General features: G+C 33.1%; 1 protein-coding gene across 1 annotated transcript in view; it reads right to left on the reverse strand.

The window, feature by feature from the left end:
* Positions 1-17,514, reverse strand: part of CNTN5 (contactin 5) — an 867,308-nt gene that overhangs the window by 286,943 nt on the left and 562,851 nt on the right. The window contains exons 9-11 of the mRNA XM_046016150.1: positions 11,145-11,281; positions 9,159-9,288; positions 6,768-6,918 (exon numbers count right to left, since the gene is read on the reverse strand). Of these exons, the coding sequence (XP_045872106.1) occupies positions 6,768-6,918; positions 9,159-9,288; positions 11,145-11,281 (418 nt within the window). The remainder of the gene's footprint in view (positions 1-6,767; positions 6,919-9,158; positions 9,289-11,144; positions 11,282-17,514) is intronic.

Here is a 17,514-nt window from a genome sequence, read left to right on the forward strand (position 1 = left end):
ATGCCCCAGAGTCTCTTCCTCAAACGTTAATTTTGACACCAGTCAGTTAAACAAACCCATGTCAAATGTTCAGAGGTTACTAGGGCTCTAATGCAATTCAAGTAGACTAAGTCAATATGTTGTTTCCCAACTTTTTACATCTTATGTAGAGGTATTGTGACTCCTGGAAAACTGAAAAGACTGTGTATTTCTTCATAATCTCCAAGTTTATTTTGAATTTAATGTTTATAGGATGGAATATGGAAAGTAATGTTTTGCCACCTTAAAGAATGGTTTCCTTGTGGGACAGGGTTTTAAGCCAAACTTTGTAGTGAGTCTCCATTAATGAACTTAGTAGATATGGAAATAAAATAGAGGTTAGTGAAAGATTCCCTCTACTAGCTCTTATATTGATTTTGCTGAGTTTCAGCCATCTAAGCTTGAACAAGTTATTGATCATTTCTTAATTTAGCCCATTTTTTTTGGAAGGGATAATTCTTATTAGAGGCCAAGAATCTGTTTATCTACATTCATTATTTCTAATGCTGCTATGACTGAACCTTTTTCAACTTTTGTGTTTTTACTAGTATTTTAAAGGGAAGGTGGTGAAGGTTAATGAGGCAGAACCTTCTGCCATTAGTTTTCATTGAAACCAGGAAGTCAGTATCTTAACTTCATCACAATGAATGTGAGGTCATTTTCTTCTTTCCTGTCATCTCCTTAAACTTGGTGGAGCTATGGAGCAGTAAGTCACCATCCTGAGTGTTAACACATTGTATACTGTAAGCAGTTTGTAGATATTAAATCTTACGTGGTCATTTAACAACCTTCTCTTTCTTTAGATAAATAATATCATTTTGACCATTTTATTTCCTTTGAAACCATAGATTTTAATTTACAAAGGAAGTGAAGTGATATATTCTTGATATATGAATGTTCATATTCTCTCATTATATAATTTCTTAGGCACCAAAACCCCACAAGATACCTAGGGTCTACATTGTTTTATGTTCTTAATATGTAAAAGACATTGTCACAGAGGAAACAACAAAACAGCTTGTTCATTAGCAAACACAGCATGTAGGTGGAAACAAAGGGACAAAAAAAAGACCCTAATTATCTCCATGAATTCCTCTTCTTCCTTAGAAAAAGACCCTATTTCCCCCTCAGTAACAGTGTCCTTTAGGGCTTGTACTACAAGTATATTTTTCCATATATCTGTGAGTCAGTATGTAAGCCTGATCATTTTTGCCTAATAAACACAACATGAATTCCCACCAGAAGTCAACTAATGGGTACTTCAAGTGCAATTTTCTGTGTGTGTTAAATGAGTAAGTTGAAAACTTCACGTTCTGAAGCTCCTTTGGTGCGCAGGGAAGTATTACAAAGGACATTTTTAGACAGTCCCATAAAAGAAAAATTATATTCTAATACTTGCCCTCTGTAGGGTAATTTTTATTTTTTGGATGCAGGATTTCTTTAGCACCCACTGGAATTATAGTCCTTTGGCTAGAAATGAAAACTGGTTCTTAAACAAACCAGTTTGATATTTCAATAATTGTAAATAATTTTTAAACATGTATGGCATATTCTATGATCTTTAATAATAATTTATATATACACAGGAAAAAAAACAAAACAAAAAAACTGACTTTACCAAAGAGTATGCATTCTTCATATTGACCAAGATTGTCTTTGTCCTCAAAAGGTACAGGAAATTGAACATGTAATAATGAAGGCTTAATATTTGTGCACTGCTGGAGTGCTTCTGGGTGATTATATTTTAACAAAAGTTAATGGCCAAGTAATGGAAATAATGAGCTGAAGTGAAAATCCAATATGAGTTTGATAAGAAGAACATTTTGAATGAAAGTATACTAGAGGAAAAAATCTCCTGTGGAACATTTCACATCTTAGTACTCTTGGAGCTCAGCGGTTTAGATTGAAAATGGACATGATTGATAAAGAAATCTAAAGGAATGTTTGCCGGTGATCTTTAAAAGTGATGGGGCAAAACATGGAGTTTCCTTACAAGAAAATGGAAACCAAAAAAAAAAAAAAAGGGGGGGGAGGAGAAAGAGTAAAAAAAATTTCTTTAAAAGGCTTCTCTGTTTCCATTAACTCTCTAAATATATTCACCTAATTGCAAATGGCCTATCATGTTGATGATGGAACAAATAAATGCTCAGTCTGCTATCAGAAACTATCTGAGAGATACTGAACTAGGAGTAGGTAAGGCTGATGAGAATGGTCATGCCAGAATGATAAGTGTAGATTTGCAGTTCTGATGAATAAAGAATGTCACTTTAGAGAAATAGATTAATGAATAACATATTTATCACATGAAGAACCAAAATACTCCTTTAATCCCAGATAATAACTTAAATCTTTAGAATCCATTCCTGTAACTACTGGAGAAAGAGAAACAGAAATATATGTCAGTATTCAAAGAATCAAAAATTCAAATGATACCATCATCATCACCACCATCACTACAATCAGCAGCAACAGAATCAATATCATCACAAATGACATTCATGGAGCATTTATTATACCAGCCATGGTATTTTATAAAATTTCTTTCAATTCCCACAACCCAATGTGTTACACTTTTGAATTCTAGTTTTTAAGTAAGGAAATAAATTAATTTTATAAGGAAACTTCATAGTCTTCAGGATAAGCAGGGCAACTAAGTCTTGTTTTATACATTGGGTTATACTGTTATCCACAATGTTAAAGTGCTTCATAAATTAAACTGTATGGACTTATTAGCAGTCATCCTCATTATCAATAATAATATGGTTTACTTTTTGAGCAGCAGTTCCTATTGAACATTCTGTGATATAAATAAGAAATAACTACATGAACTCAAATTGTAATATAACTTATTATATAATTTAGGTGCATCATTTAGGGTCAAATGAATGAGATATTTTGTAATATATAAGTAGGTAACTTCTTTGTTAATCAGATTTCTTCTAAAAGTCATATTATGTTCTAGTTATTACTTACTGAACTTTAAATTTTTAGATAATGATTTATATATATTTTTAGTAGAACAGATAAATACAAAAAAAAAACAAAAAACAAAAAAAAAACAAAGACAGATGATCCCCTTCCATAACAAACAAAAACAAAACCAAATTTGAAAGATTCAATCAAAATTTGGAAGAAAAAGAGATGTTAATATGTTCTTTGGCATTCTGTTGATAAAACAAATGATTAACTGTTAATCTTCAGTTGTTATAACATTACATTTACACTTCAGAGTTAAATTTCAATGGCCATAGGTTTAAATTCTTTTTTTTTTAATTTGAGTTTCTGACATGTTTTCAAATAATTAAGCGAAATTAAGTGATATTTTTCTGCAATTAACGTCTTGCATTGCATTTTTATTTATGTGCTCTGGACATAATTTTATGCTTTTTTTTTCACATTTGAATGTTTCTTTTATAATACATTATTATTTTTACTACTTTCCTCCAATAGAATGCTAGTTTCTATATGCCTGCATAGGAAATTGCCATTTGCTATTTCAATCTTTAATTTGAAATGAATCCAAAATAACTGTGAACATTGTGAATGAAAGACAAGTCTAATTCATTTAACAATTTTTCCAAATATTATAGGTTGAATGAGTGGGGAACCTATTTGATGTAGATCACATGAATATTAAATATACTTGTATTCCAAGAAAATAAACCATGATTGAACCTGTATTCCTAATGTGCAATATATGTGACATAAACTTTTCAAAACCTTAACAATTTTCTAATACCTCCCTTTCCACTTAACTTTATATTCACAACTCTTATTAGGTGGTGTGCTTTATAACTGAGAGAAGTGAACTAAAAATTTTTATAAGAAAATAAGGTGTTAGGGGCGCCTGGGTGGCTCAGTGGGTTAAAGCCTCTGCCTTTTGCTCAGGTCATGATCCCAGGGTCCTGGGATCAAGCCCCGCATCGGGCTCTCTGCTTGGCAGGGAACCTGCTTCCTCCTCTCTCTCTGTCTGCCTCCCTCCCTACTTGTGATCTCTGTCAAATAAATAAATAAAATCTAAAAAAAAAAAAAAAGAAAATAAGGTGTTATATGTAATTGGTATTTTATTTTAAAGAATGTTTAATGTGTACATTTGAGATTTTTATTTTCAAGTTTCCATTCATATTTTTAGAAAAAATATGTAGATATTTGAAAAATATCTACATATGTCTTCTTACACTACTTCATGTAAAGTCTTTCTATTGTTATTTAAATATTAGCATTTTATTTTAATACTTGAATGTTTAATATTTTTATATCTAAATAGATTGTATTCTTCATGAAACCTGGGACTACACAATAAAGTAACAAATTGTACATTAGTAAAAACAATATTTTGTAAGTGTGCCTGACAATTTTAAATATAAAAATACTTCTGGAGTTATAAATTAAACCAATTTACAAACATAAACAGATAGATCAGAGTTTACAAACATAAACATACAGATCAGAGTAGGCAAAATGCTGATTAAATGTGCCCCAGTCTTGCTTTTAATTGAATAAATAAAAATACAAGTGTTTCATATTTTAGCCTCCTTCCTGAATGGTACTTTGACTAGAAGTATTTGAGACTTGTAAAACTGAGTGATCTGAGTTTGAAGCCAGTCTATTTGTTTCACTAGCTTAAGGAGATAGAAGTGAGGAGAAAAGGAATCAAGAAAACTGGAAAGTTTATAAGCTGTTTTTCAACTTATGGGGATAAAAAAGTTTAGTATGTTTATATTTGTTGCAACAGAAAATTCATAATTTTGTTCCTCTCTCAATACTTTTGCTTGACAAATGTGATGCCATCTACTTTTTAAGACTCATGTGATGTCTATGAATACTTGCTGAGCAACATTCTATGGTGAACTGAAATAAATAGGACAAGACTCACATGCTACCTACAAACAACACGAAGTAATGCATTTCGGATGTAGTGGCTTACACCAATATGCCAAATACATTTTGATGATATAAAAATTTTCAGTGCATTCAGATAAAATGATAAACCATTTAAATTCTTTGATCTTATTATACAAAAATATTTTATTCTGCTTTAATAAGGGTTGTGTCAGGTATTTTTTTTTTTAATTTCTATGAACAACAATACCAAAAGGATTCAATTCCACTCTAAGCAATTTAACCAAATGCAATTCAACCATTGATCTCACAGTTTGTCATTTTGCCCTGCTGCCTTTCTCAAGTAACAAAGATAAATTCTCTTTCAAAACAAGACACCCTGGGGCACCTGGGTGGCTCTGTGAGTTAAGCCTCTGCCTTCAGCTCTGGTCATGATCTCAGGGTCCTGGGATGGAGCCCAGCATTGGGCTCTCTGCTCAGCAGGGAACCTGCTTCCTACAGCACCCCACCCCCCACCGCCTGCCTCTCTGCCTACTTGTGATCTCTCTCTCTGTGTCAAATAAATGGGTAAAATCTTAAAAACCAAACCAAAACTAAACAAACAAAAACCCCCCAAATACCCAATATAACCCATTTCAAACCCAGATGATCACCCTTTCCAGGCATCATACATCCTTATGACTGAACTAAACCCAATCAGTCTGTCAATTATCTCATCTGAGACAGGCAGTTTAAATCAGTGTTTTTCAGATTAGAATGGGAAAAAAACACATTTCTAAAGAAAATTTTCAAATATTTCAAAATATTCCAAAATTACCTACAGAATTATTCAAATAGAACCTAATATTGACATAAATTAACTTTTATTATATTATTACTTAGATCCAGGCAGACATAAATAAGGCATAAACTCCTCATCCTTATAGATCAAATGAAAATAAACTTTAAATGACCTATGCAACCTTATTTAAACATAATAAAGGATATTATTTTGTCAAAGCTGAATCACCATTTGCAACACCAATATGTTAATGATTAGTATAGCATGGGCTTTTTATCTTGGCATACATAGTCCTATGATGATTTGATTTCTTCATAATTTTTCCCCATTTGTATTCCTGTGATGTCCTTTGGCTTTGATTACTAAAAACAAATCTTTTTTTTTTTTTTTAAAGATTTTATTTATTTATTTGACAGAGAGAGATCACAAGTAGGCAGAGAGATCACAAGTAGGCAGAGAGGCAGGCAGAGAGAGTGAGAGGGAAGCAGGCTCCCTGCCGATGCGGGACTCGATCCCAGGACCCTGAGATCATGACCTGAGCCAAAGGCAGCGGCTTAAACCACTGAGCCACCCAGGCGCCCCTAAAAACAAATCTTTACACAATAAACATTCATCTGCACATTTCTCATTTGTCTATGGCAACTGAAATAATCCTATATTATTTTGCCTCAATACGATTGAAAAAAAGAGGGCAAACCTATAGTATACACAAGTCTCACTTGAAAGTACCCCCCATAAGTAATTATCTGAAAGATCCATCCTCATATCATTTAAAAATATTAACCTTAAAATAATGACAAAACCTCTAAAAATTATTATATATGAGTCCCTAAATCTGCAGACTCAAAATGAAACCTAAAATAACTAGCTTAAGGAACACGTTTGCTTTCTTTATAACCTGATAAAATTGTCTTTGGTGCTAAAACATTATGTAGGCAAAGGCATCTGACCCTATTGAAACAGAACTTTTGGTTCTTTTCAATCATTATGTAGAAAAATCATATTTTAATCTGTTAATGAAATATTGTTCAAATTATTACAAAAGTCTTTCTTGTACACTCTTTATCATCTGCAACTTCAAAAAAGATTGATGTTAAGAATTTGAATTATGAAATAGACCTCTAACCTTTTATTCTCTCTCACTGTTTTGTCTCCCTTCTTCCAAGAGATGGTTGGTTTTGGAGAGCCTTGAGGTTTGCACTCTATAATGACTTCTTGGCCTTTGGTAACAATTACTGTTTTCTTCAGTTGATTCAATGCAAAAGTAGGAGCTGAAGCTATGACAAAGAAAATGTTAATTCTACCAGATGCAATGGCAATAACCTCTAATGGATGATTCATCACAATTTTGCAACTCTTCTGGGATACCTTCTAATAGAATTGTAGGATACCTACACATATAAAGGGCATTAACTAAAAATTTAAACTTATAATTAATTAATATCTTATTGGCTGCTCTTTCTATTAGCAGATAATGGTTTCATATAATGTGGGGTCCATAGACAATGGATGTTTCAAAAGATAACGTAATTTAATTATGATTATCAGTTTTAATCATGAAAGACATTATAATGATCACCTTGAGCAAGAGAAGAAGGGGCTGGCCAAGAAAGTCTACCCGGGACTTTCTTTGGAAAAATGGAGGTTACATGTGGAGAAGTTAATCCCATGTCATCCATTTCCTATCTATGAGTCTTAATACATATTTTACTTTAATGTTATACAAAATTAAATGTAGTTTTTACAAAAATACATTTAAAATTGAATTATTTAAATTTCAATTAAAATTTAACTTCATTGTTTGCAGTTACTCAACAAGGTCTGATCATTCATTAATATTAATATTGTTTTCACTAGATTTTCATGAAAATACTTTTGATTAAATTTCTCCAAATAATTCCAGTGGGCAGCTGTGGGTTGAGGATACTGGACTAAAAGAACATGTGACACAGAGACCAACACACACACACCCATAAAGACCCTTTTTAATCTGAAAGAGAACCTGAAAGATATATCTAAGAGTCTACTGTATCTGAGACATTTATTTAAACCAATTTGACAACTTCATGGATATTTCATAATTATTTTATGTCCATTATACAGCAGTACAATGCATGGCACAACAGCATTAGAAGCTATGTATGTAATAAGAAAGATATGTATATAATTGAGATGGGTTATGAATTAAAAGAAAAGTGAAGGAACTTTATGTGACTGCAGGTAATGATTTTGTTTGCTTACTAGGAACAGAACTTGTAAGAGGTAATTTGAAAATATCTCTAGTGAATGAGAAAGAGACATATTTGGAAGTATTTCTGGATAAACTATTAACTAGGTGAAGTCTGAATTAGCTTTCTTTTTTTAAGATTTAGTTTATTTATTTATTTGAGAAAGAGCACAAGCTGGGGAAGGGAGGGGGCCAGACTCTGCATTGAATGGGGAGTCTGAAAAGGGCTTGATCCCAGGACCCTGAAATAATGACCTGAGTTGAAGTCAGATGCTTAACCTACTGGAGCACCTGCCGAGTCACCCTGAATTGGCTTTTTAACTCAGAAATACTGGAGCGTGAGCTGAGAAGAAAGTACATTCGCATTTGTTTAGTTAGGTTATAGGAGATGGAAATTTGGACTCCTATATCTATTTTAGGTGGGTTTATTATAATGTGGAGAAATTTTAAGAGCAAATATTCATAATTCAATAAGTTGACTTACAGTGTGCTACATTTAGCTGATATGTAGATGATAAGTTCCCAGATTCCTGAGTTCTTAGGTATTTCTGTTAATATTTGCTTTGGGAATTTTAGTGCAGAGCAAGTAGTGGGCTCCTGTTCACTTTGGGTGACATGAATTATGAACACTTAAGTCTCTCTCTCTGTATTACAAACTTCCCAGACCCACGTTTAGGAAACTAGAATGCTAAAAAATAAAATCCATCCAGTGGCCCGAACATGCTCAGTTTGGAAAGCCTATTCTATTGGATGGAATCATTGGCTTAAATATAAGTACTTAGGGGCACCTGGGTGGCTCAGTGGGTTAAACCTCTGCCTTTGGCTCAGGTCATGGTCTCAGGGTCCTGGGATCGAGCCCCGCATCAGGCTCTCTGCTCAGCAGGGAGCCTGCTTCCTCCTCTCTCTCTCTGCCTACCTCTCTGCCTACTTGTGATCTCTCTCTGTCAAATAAATAAATAAAATCTTAAATATAAGAACTTAAATAGTACTTAAATAGTAAGGTGCTAGTGTCCTATCAAGGGTGTAATCCTGTGAGACACCTGCTTGTGGCCTCAGAAAGCCTTTCTTTTCATGTAAGGATGATAATGTTTGATACCCCGTGATGAGAGGGTGCTTTACATTGGAGTGCTGTCTTGTCTATGGTTAGCTGTATGGGTAAATATTGAGCATTTCTTTTCAAGTCATAAAATAGGTTTTTACAAACACATTGTAAAATTTCAGTATAAGAAGAATTAGAGCATGAAAAGAAGCTACACATTTTGCCCATTTATTTACTAAGAAATTGCATACCTAGAATCTTCAGCTCAGCACTTGCATAAATGGCTCCATATTTATTTTCGGCCAAACACTGATACATTCCAGCATCCGACTGATTCACATTGTGGATCACCAATAATCCATTAACCATCTCAATCCTATTCTGTAATAAAATTAAAAAAAAAAAAGATATGGAAAGTGAATAAATCACATAGATTTTGCAGTTATTCTTTCCTAGACCAAGGGGGGAAAACCTCCAATGAATAGAGTTGAGCATTACTTGACAACTTAACAATACAAATTAACTGTTCATTATTTTATGATAAAATGTCTTTTATAAATTATAACTATTTCTTGGGCCAAAAAGATATTATAACTGTATTTTCCTGTAGTTATTATGAGTTTTAGTTTCAGTTTTGTTTTTATACTGAGCAGCTTTTGTTTGATATACTAGTACAGCTTGTGAAGTATAATCAGCAGATGAAGATTTTATTTGACTTCATTTTACAGAAGGAGAAGTGGTTCACTGTGGCCTTTGGTGACAATTGTGATTGTAGGCAAGCAGGACAAAGTTAAAAATAGCCCAGATCGAAATAAGAATCCTTTTACGATGTTAATCTAGTCAGGGATTTGCCTTTTTCTCACTTCCCAATAAATTCAGGAAAGAAATTGCTCTGCAACTTGAGTCTGTATAAAATTATTGGTCAAAAAATATTAACTCCATTATCAGATAAAATATAATACGGAAGTCAAAAAATTGAGCATGTGCAAATTAAGGTCAAGTGAAGCCAAGAGCACATTTCAAAAATGAATTTGAAATTTAAAATGTTGTTAAACAACCAGGTGTCTTGTCTACTTAATGCCAAGCAAATGACTCTTTTAATTTTAGTGAACAGTGCTTTACCTATCAAAATAGATGCAAAGTAATTTTCATAATTTTCAAAATAAACCTTTTCAACTTGCAGAAGTATTATCTGCCAGTGGAATTTACTTTACTTGGATGCTGAAAGTAAAAAAAAAATATGTCCAGTGTATTCCTTTATTTATTTTTATTTATTTATTTATTTGTTTGTTTGTTTGTTTATTTTATCTGGTATCCTTAGAAAATTAGAGAGAAAGAGACAGTGAATCAATGTCTCAGGATTCTCATATCCTCTTTTCTTTAATAGCTCTATAGTTCTTTGTATTTTTGTATTTCTTTAGTGTAATTGTGTTTTCTTTGGGGCTAACTGGTTTTAGAATAATGGAATGTTGGAGCTGGATGGGACTGTGGAAATGATCTGATACAATCTCTTCATTTTACAAAGGGGCAAACTGAACCCCAAAGAAGTAAATGACAGAAAAGAGGCCTTTGAGTAGTGGCAGGATCTGGGCAGAACAAATATATATAGAATTTCAACTTTATATACCACCCATCCATCTTGGCCATACCTAGTAAACTATTCTCCCTTTGCCCTCCTTTCTGCAAAGGCCACAATAAGGGAGTTAGTTAAAATTATTACTATTATTTTAAAATTAAATAGTAATTGATTTAAAAAAAACATGCAGTAGATTTACTAAAAAGATATTTAAGTCTTTTAAATCCTGCTAAGTAGGATGTCACAGAAAAAACTTGTCCAGGATACAGAAGGCTAGGATTCTATTATGGTCTCATTTCTCACTAAATATGTGACCTTGGGCAAGTCACTTTACTTCTGGGCCTTAACTCCACCATTTGTAGGGGGACAGCAACAAGGTAGATGATATCTAAAATTCAGTTAGAAATAGCAATGAATCTGTGATAGTAATTGATATTTTCCTATAAATTTATAGGATTGAATAAATTTAAAGAAACAATGTATTACTTAAAAAATAATGAGATAATTAAAAAAATATTTTACATCTGTTAAATTTATCATTTCAAATACATTAGAAGGCACAAATAAGAAATGACTTTCCATAAGACGAAAAGAGGGTAGATTGTCCTGTGTGAAATCCTGTTAAATTACACAAGAAAAGGCTAACCTTTACCAATAGTACCTGAGGCAAGAGGGGCACTCCATTCTTCAGCCAACGGTATGTGGGTCGGGGTTTTCCAGTAGCCTTGCATTCCCATTGAAGAGGGCTCCCACTGTCCAGCTGAGTGTCATTCAGTTTTTCCACCCAGTGTGGATATGCTATAAGAATTTAAGCATTAAAGAAAGATGATTTCATTTTTCAAATACATTATCAAATTCAAATTCATATGGAAGTATTCCTTGCATTAAAAAAGTTATTAGTTCTCATAATTGTAGGTATTTGAAAGAAGCACAATACTGCATTTCACACCAAACTCTATGTGAAAAGATATAGTAATGACAATATTGTGACAATTAAAAACACTTTTGTAAGCTAGATCCACTGAATCTTATGTTTTACAAGTTTACTGCTGTGCCTGCAGTATCTCCAAGGTATCAGACCTTGCTCAGTAGGAAATCAGGTACTTAGAGACAATTTTTTCTAGGTATTAGGGCAGCATTAGCACAGACTGAAATAATACAACATGTCTATTTGCTGAATAACTGCTTTGCTTTTTCATTTTTTTCTTAAAAGAACCTGAATGGAATAGGAAAAATAATTTGTAAATTCAAATTCACTTGGCATAAAATATTTCTGTATTTACTAATTTTCTTCAAAAATTTTTAAAAATATTTTCAAAGTTACAAACAAAACATTATCAAGAAATAATGTAATTTTAAAAAAATTTATAAGATACAGAATAATATCTTTATTGACTAATTTTTAAAATAAAAATACTGAAAACCAAGTGACTATTTGTCCACAAATACTCTTTTTGAAACAACTAAAACAATAACTATGAAAAAATATGGAACTGAACAAACTTTATCTCTTTAACAACTTTTTTTGCATAAACCAATAACATTCTACTTTGTGACAGTGAGGACTTTGATCATTGATTCATTCACCTCATACTTTTGTCCTTTCTTAGTCTTAGAGGTATTAGGGATATAGGAGCATCTATCTTACCTTTTTTTTTTTTAAAGGAGTTTATACTAAGGAGTTTTTAAGGAGTCATATACTAATGACACTGACTTTAGATTTGGTAGAGGAAATCTAAAGTCAGTGTCACAGAATATAATAGCACAAGAAAGGAAAGAAAATGCACTAAAGGAAACCGCACATGAATAATAGTTGGTCTGGGGAGGCAACAGATGTCCAAAACTAACCAGTTTAGAAGGGAGGAGAAGGAGCAAGAGAAAAAGAACTCTAATTTATTAAATTCTAGTCTTAGGAACTGAACTATATTATTGATTAATCCCTGTAACATAGATCCTGAAAACAAACATACTTAAATTTATGAATCAGGAAACTTCGTTCAGAGAGGTTAAAAAAAATGTACCCAAGTTCAAACAGTTAATAAGGGATAGTAACCACTTTCAAAATCAGATATTTCTGACTTCAGAAAGCATACAATTCTTTCAATCCATTCCAGCAGATTAAAAAATGAACTGGAAGCATTTATTGCATTCATAATGTGTTTTGCCTTCTACTGGTCTCTAAATGGGAATTTTGTTTTCAGTAGCTCATTTGTCTTCTAGGCAATATAGTCTGGTCTTTAAAGAGCCTTACTTTGGCATAGTCAGAATTTGTAGGCCTTTGAACAACTCTGTGATTCAACTTCAAGTCTAGGAGCTGTCACGCAAAAATCTTACCAAGGAAAGCTTCAAATATTAATACTGACTTTTGTGGCTTGTTTCTAAAATAATTTCTTTTATAATTATCTGTCATAATATGCTAAAAATACTGATAAGAATGGGTAGATACAAAAGCAATATTAAACTCTACTTTCTCATTAGGACTTTCTGTGTACTTTCCTACTCTCCTTTGCCAGTTTATTTCATACTACTCATGACCCTTGTAATCCAAGTATACAGATGTGCTGTCTCCCAAGCACACCCTGTATCTTCGTCAAATTTTTAAATCCAGGTGGAATGTTCTGCTTCTCTTGTCTCTTTTAGTTTTAGTAATAATTCAAAGTTTAGTCTAAATTACATAAGGTTTATTAACTTATAAAAGAGAGTCATCTGTACCTTCTTTAGGTATGTTTAGTTCTCAGTCACCTGGAAAATAATCAGCATAGAGCTTGTTAATCCTGTTGCTGACTTAAACAGCTATTGGGTTTTTACTTGTTTATGTGGCACCCCATCTAGATAGCAAGATCATCAAGAACAAAGTTGACATGATATATACATTTATTTTAGACATAACTGACCTACATATAAAATTAATTATAGGATATTGGTTAGTTATACATGTATATTTTTATGTTTTTATTTTAGGTTAGTTATATTGCCATGTTTCTTTGTGTACTATAATGGGAGTTAAAAAGAAATTGAAAAGAGAACTAAAAAAGTTACTAAAATGAAAAATTAAAAGAGAAAGAATTATTGAAATAAAAATATATTGTATCATCTAGGAAATAAAAAAAATAGAAATTAAATCAACATTTCTTCAAGCGTATTTGGATTACTCTATAACACTAGCCTATTTTAGAGTCCTGATTCCAAAATGAATTTGTCATAGGAACCAACAATTGATAAATGAAACTGAAAAGAAATAATTCTGCTTCCTTTCATCAACTATTTATTGGACACCACTATTGGTGCAATGCTTAACACTGAGGATAACAATATGTTACCATGTATGTTTGCTGTCAGCTCAAAATCTAGTAGAGGAGACAGACATTCAATTAAAATACTCAAATTCACTCTACCAGCAATTCTACAAATAAAAATGGCCTTTTATACTGCCCCTAGAATTAAACACATAATCAAAACACTAGTAACTTCTTGATCTATTTTTTGTTAGGCCACCTTTTTTAAGGGGTAAAAGAATGGGACTTTAAACACCTAAACACCATTACACTCTCACCAGATGCATTGCATATTGACAACAATTTATGTAATACATTTGAGCTTCAGATCAGTCTCCAGGTTACATTTTTAAAAACACTAAGCAGATGTGCATAAAGAAACTCTTGCTTATATCTCTTGTCATTAGAAAATCTCAAAACCCTTATTGATAAAAGTTAATTGTAACTGGTTTCCTTCATTACTCCTGTACTTTTAAGTGTTGAAGAGTCAACATATTTAATCACATAAATCATTTTTAATATTAGGACTCTCAGCTGTGAAGGGTAACATGGTATATTGGAAAGATGATACAGTTGGGGGTAAATGTAGGTTCAAATCCAATGTTACCCTGCCCTTGCTCTAATATGTGATCATGAATGTATTACTTTAATGAGTATCATCTGTAAGCCGTAGATGATAATTCCTATTTCAATGGGCCACTATGATGATAAATTGGTTATAAATATTGGTTACTTTACTTCCTCAATCTATTGCTCATGCATTAACATGAACTTCATTTTCTATCAACTGCGAATATATGTCATAACAACAAAATTCAAGGTGAGATACATTCTCCAAAGAAATAGGACTGAAAACATTTTCTTCGTGTATGCAACTTTCAATCCATAGTATACAATTTTGTATTATCTTCTATGGTAAATATTTAGTGTATTTTAGTGGATAAATTTTTTTTAAGATTTTATTTATTTATTTGAGAGAGAGAGAGAGATAGAACAAGTAGGGGAAGAGGCAGAGGAACAAGAAGATTCCCTGCTGACTTTAGAGGAGCCCAACATGGGACTCAATCCCAAGACCTGAGATAATGATCTGAGCCAAAGTCAGACACTTAAACAACTGAGCCACTCAGGTGCCCCAGTAGCTAAAATACTTTTAAAATCATGCCTAATATAGAAAAACACAGCTTCAGAGAAAAGAAAAACAGAGAATGAGAACTAATGGTGAGGATTTTTATTTTTCTCTAATATTAATAAAAGATGAGTAAATAGGAATTAACTACTTTCCATCAATTCTTATCTCATACCTTAGCTCAGCTCCTCAATATTTTCCTGAGAGGTAGTATCTTTAGTTGGAGGTCAAATGCTGATATTATTGCCAGTTCTAAGTTGGAATCTGGTTTTACAGCTTATTATTATTGGGACATGGAGTAATAAGCTCCTTAACCTTTCTAGGCCTTGGTTTCCCCACCTGTCAAGCAGGAATGCTAATTTCTAAGAGTTATTGTAAGTTAGTGCATGTAAAGTACCTAGTAGCTGCAATAGTGTCCAAAACAAGTTCCTGGCAACTATTTGTTCCCTTCATTAGTCCCTTAATCGCCCCTAACTTTCATTTCTTTATTTATTTTTCATGGTACAAAAGTATTTAATATGCACATCAGTACAGAAACACATAGAGCCTATAACTCATCCTTTAGAACTATAAGAGCCAAGTGAAAAGTCAATACAGAGACTTATTTTTATATATATATGTGTGTAATACATAATATATTACATATATGCATATATATTGCATATATGCAATATATTGTATTATATGTATTATGGTATATATTGTAATATATATTTATATATATGTGTGTATATATGCACACACATATATATTACACATTAAGAATTGAACTATTACATTTTTTTCTTCTTTTTAGATTTGTGACACCCATGTTTCCTGGTCGGTAATGTTCTATCAAACATGGTACTAAATCAAAGCAGACAGACAAATAGTAAAACTTTGTTCTCTCCTACTAGTGCTGAGCTAGACCAGTGGAACACCATCTGACAGGATGAAGAAACTGTAGAGCCTCTATCCCCCCAAAAAAACCTAATGAACTGATTTATACAGAAAGGGTTTTAACAAACCTTTGGAAATACAACATACTATGAGAAAGGAATAGCTTTTATCCTGGACTATGCTTTTAGTACAGCATACACATAAATTCATGTGTCCCAGTAAAAGAGAAACAGCAACATAGAAAGCATTTTTGTTTTCATAGTACTAACAGTGAAAAAGCACGGAGAACATAATACTCTGATCTTTGGTGAGTAATCCTGGAATTCTGAGAGTATATCTGTTAGGTTTGCCTGATCTATAAAAATATTTTCTCCAAAAATTCTTCTTTTTTTTTTTTTAATTATTGAGAGAGCATGAGTGAGGAGGAGCTGAAGGAGAAGAGAGAGAATCTTAAGCAGGCTCCACGTTCAGGGTGGAGCCCAAAATGGGGGTTGATCTCACTCCTGAGACAATAACCTAAACGCAAACCAAAAATTGGCTGCTCAATGAATGCTGGCCATGCAGGTGCCCTCCAGAAATTCTTAAAAGAGAACTATAGAAACAGTGTGACTACCTCAAGACCAACAGAATACAGAAATTCAAGAACTACAAATGTGAGACTAGGAATTGATTTTCATGTGTAGCTTTAAGTAAAGGACAGCTCTCTCAGTTGATTGCTAAATCCAAGACTAGCTGTGATAGAAAATGCTTCAGAAGTCTCAAGAGGGGCAGCTGGCTTGAGTAACACCCTTGACAAATCTCCCAAATATTCAAAAACACCTTTGAGACTGCAAGACTGAAACTGACAGCTGTGAGAGCACAAAAAGCCAGGTGGGACATGCGGAGCCTGCTGGGCCAAAGACCGTTGGAGATGGTGGGTTCTTTCAAATGCTGACATACCAACATTGTACACTGGGAAAGGGGCCCTGGGTAGAATGCTGGACCTGGGGTTGTTCCAGAGGATCTTGACTCAAAAGAGGCTTCTGAGAAAGGCATCTACTCAAGAAGGAGGACTAGGATTACTGAACACAAGAAAGTGCTTCAGGAGAAACAAGTCTCAGGGAGAGTCAGGTGATTGTCTTTTGACCCATCAATACTTAACATTAATAAAGAGTTGCAGAATAAAGACAGTCTTTCCAGTCTGTAATTCTTTCACATTAGCCAAAACCTCTCCCCGTCTACTGGGCAACACTGAGAAAGATATCATTGACTGCAGGTGGGACCTAGGGTTGTGAATCTTTCTGGGAAACTGTTATAGAAGATGATTTACACAACAAAGCCACCATCAAACAGTTGCTTAAAACCAATCCCCTTTCTTTTTTTAAAGCCCTGTAGTCCTCGCCTTGATCCCAAAAGAAGACAAGGATCCCATCAAAAAAGGGAATTACAGACCAATACCCTTGATGAACACAGATGTGAAAATTCTCACCAAAACACTAGGCAGTAAGATCCAACAGTACATTAAAAGGATTATTCACCACGACAAAGTGGGATTTATGCCAGGGCTGCAAGTTTGGTTCAACATCTGCAAATCAATCAATGTGATACAATACATTAATTAAAAAAAAGAACAAGAACCATATGATACTCTCAATAGATGCTGAAAAAGCATTTGACAAAGTACAGCATCCCTTCCTGATCAAAACTCTTCAAAGTGTAGGGATAGAGGGCACATACCTCAATATTATCAAAGCCGTCTATGAAAAGCCCAC

Source organism: Meles meles, chromosome 8 (genome assembly GCF_922984935.1).
Source record: "Meles meles chromosome 8, mMelMel3.1 paternal haplotype, whole genome shotgun sequence".
NCBI classification, from domain to species: domain Eukaryota; kingdom Metazoa; phylum Chordata; class Mammalia; order Carnivora; family Mustelidae; genus Meles; species Meles meles.